The sequence below is a fragment of the Montipora foliosa genome, chromosome 1 (assembly GCF_036669935.1).
Source record: "Montipora foliosa isolate CH-2021 chromosome 1, ASM3666993v2, whole genome shotgun sequence".
Lineage (NCBI taxonomy): Eukaryota > Metazoa > Cnidaria > Anthozoa > Scleractinia > Acroporidae > Montipora > Montipora foliosa.
This window is the reverse complement of record NC_090869.1, coordinates 55120519-55130518: the sequence shown is the minus strand read 5'-3', so window position 1 is coordinate 55130518 and position 10000 is coordinate 55120519. Positions and strand designations below refer to the sequence as shown.

The 10000-nt window shown below is 40.8% G+C and overlaps 1 protein-coding gene across 3 annotated transcripts in view; it reads left to right on the top strand.

The window, feature by feature from the left end:
- Nucleotides 1-2493, top strand: part of LOC138001729 (protein hook homolog) — an 18501-nt gene extending 16008 nt beyond the window's left edge. Inside the window, exons 3-5 of one of the 3 annotated variants that reach the window (XM_068848159.1) lie at nucleotides 448-489; nucleotides 785-838; nucleotides 1330-2493. In XM_068848159.1, the coding sequence (XP_068704260.1) occupies nucleotides 448-489; nucleotides 785-838; nucleotides 1330-1413 (180 nt within the window). In that variant the 3' untranslated portion in view covers nucleotides 1414-2493. Of the gene's footprint in view, nucleotides 1-447; nucleotides 490-784; nucleotides 839-1309 lie in introns of all 3 variants that reach the window. The other 2 variants (XM_068848160.1, XM_068848161.1) reach the window with 2 other exon arrangements.
- The last annotated feature ends 7507 nt before the right edge of the window (nucleotides 2494-10000 follow it).

The window sequence follows — 10000 nt, the reverse complement described above, 5'->3', positions numbered from 1 at the left end:
ATTAGTGATTATTAGATTGTTAGTGAACATCACTGTATTGAGCTTACTTGCAAGCATATCAATGTCATTCATTAATAGACCATATTGAACTTGTTGCTGGATCAGCTCGCTTGTTTTTGGAAGATAACCTGCTAGTAAACTTGTCTCAATATGCAAAATTAATGTTGTTGGTTAGAATTTCCTTGGCATTGATTTTGATTGGAGTCACAAATAGATTATTTTAAAAATCGAAATAATTGTTATTATTACGTCTTAACTTTTTCCTCCACTTCAACTTATCCCTTGTATTCATAAATACACAATTCCTACTTTTCAAACAAAGCTGCCTACTGCATTTCCTTCTGACAACCAGTTGCTAATGACGTACATGTACATTGTACTAAGAGTGGAAATACATGAACCCCCTCTTCCACTGACAAAATTTCTTTCTTTTTTTTTTATTTGAAGGAAAATGGTTTAAGAAAAAAGGCAGAGGCACTTCAATCTAAGGTACTGTTCATGGAAAAGACATGTATAGGACGTTATGTAACAACAAGTCATGTTAGGCTAAAAAGTCGCAATGTGCAAAAAATAATTAGCAATTATTCCTCGAGCATTAAAAACGCCCCCAAAATATAGAAAACCAAACTAAAAACGCCCCCCAAAAATTCATGACGTGCATGTTTACCATTTGGCAGAGCATGGTACATATTTGCTGAATGGCTAAGCCAGTGAAAACTCTTGAATTGCATTATCCAATGATCCAGTTTTTAATAACAACCAGTATTGTTGCTTTTTCCTTTAGGTAGATACACTTAGACAAGAAGTTGAAGTACTCAGACTGAAGAAGAAGCTGAAGGTTGATTTAGTTAGTTTTTTACTTATAATAATGTGACTTTCACATAAAAAGCGGCAGGATGCTTGGAGACCAATCTGGGTGAGGCCCAGGCTTTTTTTGACCCCTAAAAGAGACCATATTAAAACACAAAGAAATAAAAAATACAGTGACTTTTAATGATGGCAAACCCTAAAGGAGACCTTTTTACCCCAGAACACCCTAAGTGAGACCAAAGTCCAAAATTTACACCCCTAAGCGAGACGACGAGCATCCCTCCCCTTTTTATATGAGAGTCTCTTCCCCCCCCCCCCCCCCCGGCAATTTAGGGTTCGTACTTAAGTGAAAAATGTAAATTTGACCTACCAGGTTCAGGCCTCTGATCGGCCACTATTTTTGTTGGTTCTGTACTCTGCTCCCGTATTTATTTATTTTTATCTTCTCGGACAGATGGAACTCTGTACATATACATTAATTTGTTTCCTTGTTTTAAAGGCTCTTCTTTTTCTGGGCAGGAGCTTGAGGATGAAAATGAAGCATTAATCTCTTCTACTGAAAGTATTCAATCAGAAAATTTGAGGAAACAAGCTTTGATGTGAGTCAAATTGAGGACTTCTTTTTCGAGTGATTTCACGTATAACAATGTCATTGTTGGCGAGCAAACAGCGATCCCGCAGATCTTGTCTTGGAAGTAGTAATCAGCGGCACAAACAAGTGTGCGCCCATTCTTGGCATTCCTTTGTTCTAACTGGTATGAATGGTGACTCTGGTGTCGGGTTCAGGGTTTGCTTGATACCCATGGGAAGGACATGCAGCAGTTTAGTACGCCTGTGGAAACGTTCGTGCTTGTGTAATTACCGGAGCAAATGGAAAAAAATACTTGCATAAAGAAAGAGACGAGGATTCGGAAATAATTAATAAGGAGCGCACTTAGCCTTTTCGTCGATATTCAATTCTCGTTTTTTTTATTTATTAATTTTAATTTTTATATCCCGACTTTACTCTCGAGTCTATTTCCGACTTTTCCCCCTACTTTTTCTCGCCTTTTTCTTCGACCTTTTTTTTTTACTTTTCCTAACGATTGTATGGCGATACCTCTACTTATGCTTGAAGGCGCTATTACACTGTGCAATTTTTTGTGCAGCTTGTCTCGCAACGCCATTGCGAGACAAGTTGCACGAATCTTTGCCCAATGTAACTTTCCTTACAACGGCCAAAAACGTTGCGAGACCAGTTGCAGAAACCTTTGCGGAAAGTTTTACTTTCCGCAACGGTTGCACTGAACGAATTTTGTAAGCATGGCGAAGTGTGACATCTTTCCTGCAACTTGCGTGGCAACGGTTTGCGGCACCCGCCAATGAAAACGTTCCTTTAACCTCATGTGATCATCGAAACGAGACAAGTTGCATGAATCATTGCTCAGTGTAACGCGCGTAAAACAACTTGTTTCGAAATTTGCGAACTTTTGTAGAAATGGCGTTGCTAGACAAGTTGCACGAAAAATTGCACAGTGTAACAGCGCCTTTAGTCGTTTAGACTTGGTTCGCCCATGTCACTCAGGTTGACATTTTTGTAAATTTTAGTGTTAACTTTACTTTCGTTTTAGAAGTTAGTCTCTTTCATTTTTTAAGTGCAAAAAGAATACACGCGGATGAAATAAAAGGCTATGGCAAAGAGGACATTCGACTGATACTTTGAGTCTTAAGCCGATGATACACGGTTCAACATTTGTTGATCAACAAATGTTGCAGCTCTTGTTCAACAAATGTTGAACAGTGTGTCGTGTCGTGTTGAATGTTGAAATATGCCATTCAACACGTTGAATGTTCTTGAACGACGTTGAACGAAAATAGAGACCAGCTCTATTCCGTTCGACATGTTTGTGCAACATTGTTCAACATTTGTTGAGCAACAAATGTTGCAAGTTGTTGAACCGTGTATCATCGGCTTTAGGAAACAGAATACTTCTTGCTGGCTTTCTCCCTTGTCTCTTGTACGTATTTCTCTCCCCATGACACTCTTTCTTGCACAGATCATTTCGCGAGAGAAACGGATAGGAAGAGGAACTTCAATCAAGCCGGTAATTTTGGGAGGATCTCCCCGTGGACGAAAGAGAGTGAAACTGAAATATAATTTAAATTTCGAACCCAGCTCTGATGAATGCCAAAGAATGGCCAGAATCGTCAGCTTACACATTCAATGGGAAAGTTTGGTGGAGTACTGACGAATGTATAACGGCTTCCCGCATTCTGATTGGCTGTATTTTCTATGGCATAGTATAAACCCTGGAAACTGTGATACGCGGAGGGGGGGAGGGGGGTGGAATTGAGGTTCCCTTTAACTACGACATTTTGATGTCAACACTTACAACAATCGTCTGTTGTCAGTGCCATTGAAGTATATTACATACCGATACATGCACATGCTCTCGATCCACCATGCTAGCATTTCGGATGGTTGAATCAGACGAAGGAGCCGTCTAGCATTTCAACATTCTTATCAACACAACAACGCTATCCCGTGCTGGGCGAGGATTGCGTGGGCTCATATGACCCATCCGCTCTACATGTTGGTACAAACTGCCCAAATAACGTCCCATTAGCCAATGACTTGCGCCTTGCTTGTTCGCACTTTGATAAGTTATAAATAAGTTATTTACCAGCTAAGGGTCGGTCCGTGTAGCGAGCGATAAACTGTGACCTCGGTCTTGAAAAAGCTGCACTCGGTTTGTGGTCTCGGGCAGCATTTTCAAGACCTCACCTCGGTTTCAGTTTTTCGCCATACGGACCTCCCAGCTGGCAAATAACATATATGCATATTTTACGTCTCTGAGATCTCACCTTTGCAGTCCGGTGGTCCCTTCTGTCGAGTTCCTTGTACCTCCCTGCCTACCCTGACTACACAATAACACTCATCTGTACTAGCACAACATTGAACTTCTACAAAGCTTCCGTCTGGTTTGCAAGCCGGGGGGCCACACCAAGCTGGCAAGTTCACTATAACTCCTTGAAATCTCTTGCACAAAGAAAGAACCTTTGTGAATCGGTCAGTGTAAAACGCACACTGCAGACCAGGGGTAAAATGCAGACTGAGGTTATAACGGAAATGTTGAAAAAGCCCAAACCCCTTAGAAATACTAACCTTAGGCCTAATGAGACCTAAAACAATATTTAGGCTTAACTGTTAGCATTTCTAATGGGTTTGGACTTTTTCAACAGTTAAATTATAACCTCAGTCTGCATTTTACCCCCGGTCTGCAGTCTGCGTTTTACACTGACCCCTTTGTGAATACAATGAAGGCAGAACTTCACTGAAGAAAGAATCTCCTTTCGAAGACCTAATTTTGATAGACCAAATCAGCTAACTCAATGTTGTACCCAATTCAAATCTCCCGAGGTTAGCATTCTTAGGGTGCGTCCAAAAAAGGACAACTAATCCAAGATCACTTGAATCACGGTGCATCAAACGAACGATGAATCCATTCTGGGAAAGGATTTTCCAATTCCTTTAATGTACCATGATCCAAGTGATCTTGGATCAGTGATCCTTTTTCGGATCATCCCAAAGGAACGCACCCTTCAATGATGTGGAAATACCTGAAACAAAACGTTTTATTCCCAAAGGGTTTGAACTGGGTACAACATTGAGTTAACCGATTTGGTCTATAGAGTGTTTTCACTCACGTGATCAGCAACCTTGTTTTTCCACCGAAACAAAAGAAAACGTTTGCATGATAATAGAGCTTAATTCCGGGAGGGTTAGTTGGGTACACCAACATGGCCACCATTCCATTGTTTAGGAACACCAACATGGCCGCCGTGACGTCACGTGAAGACACTCTAGTCAGTACGGACTGACTGATTTCATCGCAAGTAATAATCTCATATCTTTGTTATCTGCACTAGGAAAGACGAAGGCCGAGTCGAGCGAAAAAAAACAAAAAAAAACTCAGTTTTTCTGTCTCCAAATTCATTCGCAGAAGTGTGAGCAGCGAACTGACATTTTATTCGTTTATGTGTGAGGCAGCTCCGTTTTCTCTATTTAAAACTTACTCTTAATTTTTCTCCTTTCAACGCAGTTAGAATTATCACCCGAAGACTTGTTTTGAGAGGTAACGTATAGGAAGAGAAAGCATCGGTATTCGTGGCAATTTTGCATAGTTCTTAAGGGATTTTTGTATAAAACAAGGCTGAAAAAGATATCTCTTTGTTCCTAAACTTTCTTTAGCCTTAAATTTGTTTTCGTTAACAGTGTTAACAATGAAACGTTTTATTTCATTTGTGTACTATGGGACAAATCCTATGGAGACTGAGTCAACATCAGGACACAGAGTCCATTGCACCAGGTGAACCTCCGAGGGTTAGTGAACGTAACAGAGAACAAACTATACAACAGCCCACAACACCGGGAATTCCATGCCCTAGTCGTTGCGAATATCATGGGTTTTCAGTTTCACGTCCCATCTTTGTTATAAACCGCATTAAAGGTGGGAGGCCGTGAGCTCAACTCCGGCTGGACCAACACTGAGGGTCTCTCACATCCCTTCAATGTTCATAACCCTGTGGGATGTAAAAGAACCCACACACTTGTCGCAAAGAGTAGGGCATGTAGTTCTGTCTTCTGTGGTGCATCATGGTTGGGAGGGTAAATGCTCGGAGATACAGATATGATATATCTGTGCTTAAAACTGTCGCCATGATCAAAAATGCAGAACACAAAGCATTTTTGGTTGCTGCCCTGTCACTCAAAAAGCCCTTCCTTAAGGTCCTAACCTCAAATATTTTTCTTTACTCAGATGAATCTCAGTCCACCTTCAACAACCATATTTTACCAACTCCTCTCGATTTCTCACTTTTATCTGTACCAAAATGTTACGTAAGTCAGCAAAAATAGCCATAATTTTGACCCACGACCGAGCTGAAAGAGGCATATATTTGCCGGCAGGGTTTTCGTTTGAGACCGAAGGCCGCGCGTTTCGTCCGGTGATTTCCCATTCCATATCAGGTGCTTTAGTGCCGATATTTGAGGAGTTTGTTTTATTTATTACGATTGCCTATAAGAGAATGCTATCATAATCTCATAGTTAAGCAGGGCATTGAAATGACATGCATGGTTTTGAGTAAAAAGAAGTGTGCCTCGTACAGCAGGAAAGACTTGAAAGAAAACATACACTTTGCAGTGCTTCGGCGAATTCGCAAACAGAAGAAAAAACAACACACCGAAAAAAGGGCAGGTAGGTCTTAAATTTTTGATAACCGTACTTTTGTTTGGTCTGTTTGTTACATTTGAGAATCTAAACCCTATTACAAAATTTATTAGAAAGTCCACTTCTTCCGCTTATTGTAATATTGAAAAATCGCTAAAATTGCAGGAAAAGTGCTAAAACAGCAAGAAAGAATGTTCCATTTGCCGTATTTTAGACGCAAAATCGACCGGTTTTTCTAAAGTCCATATAATTTTCACGTTACGTCATCGTCGCCAAGTTAGTGGACGAAAACAAAAGATCTCTGATTGGCTCCTTTTGTTCGTCCACCAGCAATTGTACATTACATCATTGTTATCTGTGTCTCTAGAGATTGGTTGCAAACCACCTATAAAAAGAACAAAGCGCCACTGTCCCAGAGGACGTCTATTGCTACCGCTGTTGTTTTCATAAAAGAAGGAGCATACGCATCTTAATAGCCCATTTCCGAGTTGCTGCATGCCTCAGTTTCAAAGCGAGTCCTGTGTGCACAACCATTCAAATGGAAATAAGTTGCGTATTCTTATGTAAATCAAACTCATTTCCCTTACAATAGTTGAGCACCAAGACTCACTTCGAAACCGAGACAAACAGCAACTCGGAAAGGGCCCATTAATTAGGGACCTGTGCAAAAATCTTGCCGATATTTCATCTGGTCTTCAAGTTTGGTTAATGAAATCAAAGGAGAAGTCACCAACACGGCGGCAGTGTGACTCTTCCCTTTTTCTGGCACATTTCGTTCACAACAAATGGTGCGAGTTAGTAGATTAGAGACTTGTCAAAACCAGTTGAATTGGAACTGGTTCACAAGAACATCATGTCCAGAAACCAAGTAATAACAGTGCTTGCTTTTTCCCGTCTTTTAACTGCGTTAACCCAAACGCGAGGAACATGTTGCGTGAGCTTGCTTCGAATACTTCAGTAGTCGCATTTGCCTTCCCTCCTGCACCACGACTTTGCCTGAAACTAGAGTAGGCACAAATAGCCAATAAATTTTCTCAGTCTAATTTCGCAAAGCGCATTGCAAGACTTTTGAGTTCTTTATCAATCACAGATTACTTACCATTTTCGTAAAAGTACATGACGTAACGGGACAACATTGAGTATTCAGACGTCCCTCTCGCCCGCCACGCCCAGTTTGGGCGGGTTTGGGTGAGGAGACCGCTGACACTTCAGACTTATCAAAATCGTGCGCTAAAAAGTTGGAGAAACATATTGTTGATTCCTAAGGTTAGTGTTACAGTGCTACGCGCCTTACCGTGGCCACCCAACAAAGTTTTACATTTGACAATTACGTGTAAATACGTCAACTCAACAACGCATGCAACGGTGTTCAACTTACAACTGTGCGAACTTTGCAAGGAGGGGTGACTGTCAATCAAATTCACACATCCTGATTGGTGGAAAATTTGTGAAAAACTTTGTTAGGTCGCCACGGTAAGGCGCGCCGCACTGTAATTCCCGGCAATTTAAAATTTTTAGATACAAGTTCTATAATTTTGTAAGAAGTCGTAATTAGTGAGGAAATAATTGTAAAACTAAGGCCCATTTTAAACGTTGCATTTTACATGTGCCGAATCTAATGCAAATGAGAAAAATCAATTGTTTTTGCTCATTTGCATTAGATTCGGCACATGTAAAGTTCGACGTTTAAAACAGGCCTAAACAAAGAAAGTGTTGAAATATACCGTTAGTTAAGACCACAGGAGACGCTATCGACAGAAGTAGTCACACTGAACCCTTAACTGCAAAACTGTGCTGAAGAATAGTCAGTCTTTTATCCTTTTAAACAGGAGCATAACTATTGCAGTCGCGTTCGATGAGAATGTCTTTTGTTTAGTTGATACAGCTGACTAAAATTAAACAGTTTTTGAAAATTGTACATGGTTTTTGCCTTTCAGTCTAAGCCTTTGCTACCTATTTCTAACAATGACGTTTCGGTTGTTTTTAGGTCAGCGTAAATGCAACAGGTTATCGTTACCTGAACAGCAGCATTTGAGCGACATTCTGTGACGTTAAATTACTTCACAAGAGCAAGCGGACACATTGTGACGCTTTTTGTTGAAATCTGCGTGCATCTAATCATGTGCATTTTCTTCCATAAATTTTGGTCTGCTTATCACGAAATCGCCTCTGTCGCTGAAGAAAGTACTGGAGCATGACACAGGATTGGAAGTTAAAGAGCTGCAAAAGGCTATGTTGAACAGGGTGTCCTGGTGGAAGAATTATGTCATGGCACCGGCGACGGATGCTGACTAACTGACTGACTGACTGATGTAAGAACTCTGGTAGTTTGCTTAGTTTGGATGTACTTTGCGACATTGAATAGCATTGGTATCAAAGAACATAAGTATCTCTTTGTTCTTAATTTCTTCAGCTTTAAATGTGTTGTAGGTAACAGTGTCAAAAATGAAACTTTTCATTTCATTTCATTTATACATTATGGGACAGAGCAGACTGAGTCAACAATAGAACACGGAGTCGACCTTCAGAGAACAGACTATCACCGGGAATTCCAGCATGCCCTGGTCTTTGCGAATAGTGTGTGGGTTCTTCCACGTCCCATATTATTATGAATATTAAACCGTCAATATTCTTAAAATTTGGGGCTAAAACTGTCGATCAAAAAAGCAGAACAAGCACTTTTGGTTGCTGCCCTGTCACTCAAAAAAAGCCCTTGCTTGAGGTACCTAACCTCAAATATTTTTCTTTACTCAGCTGAATCTCTCCACCTTCAATAACCATATTTTGCCAATGACCCTCGAGGTAACTGCATCTCGTCAGAGCGGATTTCAAACCAACCTAGCTGGATTTCACACAAAGCAATCTTTGGAGCCTAGCGAACCCGACGAAGGTCCTAATTTATAATGGACTTCAATTATTCTTGTCAATGAACGAAATCACATATGAAATGAATCACATACTGATCTGCGGATATGAAATGAAGTAAAACTATGATCCTCGCAGTTATGGACGCAATGTGGACGCCTCTATGGACAGGGGCGTAGCCAGGGGGTTCCTGGGGAAGCTATTACGGGTAACCCAGAAAAACCCTTGACTGAGGAAATAAGAACCAGGTGGAAAGTTTTCTTCAGCTTCTTTTCTTTTCTCGGCCGTGGGAAGAACGAAGGAATAGCGCCACGTTTTCGTTATTTTCGAAACCGCAGAGCCAAAAAAATGTTATCACGTGGCTAGATTTCTTTTTTAACCGCAGACTGAATCACTGAAATCAACGGTCCGTGAATGGACGTCTGAGAGCGATAGTAGGCAGCTATTTTGTAGGCTTGTCCCAAACCCCCCCCCCCCCCCAAAAAAAAAATAATTAACAAAAAAAAAAAAAAAAAAACCCTGGATGATCCGTAAGTACCGTTGGTGTGAGAGAATGTGACCCCCACCCCCTTTGAAAAATCTTAGCTACGCCCATGATGGACGCCTCTACGTAGAGGCTTCTGTACGCTATTGCTATACTTATACATAATAGCTTTACTTATAATTATTCTTGTGTTCGCTCAAAACGGAAATTCGTGCGTTATTGTATTCTTTATCCACTGCAGCTCATCGGAGCAACACGGCAAAATTTCAAACTAACCTGACCGAGATTACAGTCACATCAGAGCAATTTTCGGAGCCAAGATAGTGAACCGAAAATACCAGCTTATAATGAACTTTAATTATTCATGAGTCAATATCTATTTGGCATTACAGAGTCAAACTCCTTTGCAGTAGCTTCAATTTCTTAGAGGAAAACGGTGAGACGAGACTTCATGGTTTCTTAGCGATAGCGACTCCCTTTTCAATTTGGTCCACAACAGCTCCAGAAACATCCGTTCCTTTCTTGGCCAGATCTAGGATGTTGTTCCAGCGTTCTGTATCCACACTCCATTCCCCGGTAGATCTATCTTTGTAACCATTGAAGGCGATTCTTACCCCAGCATGATACGGAG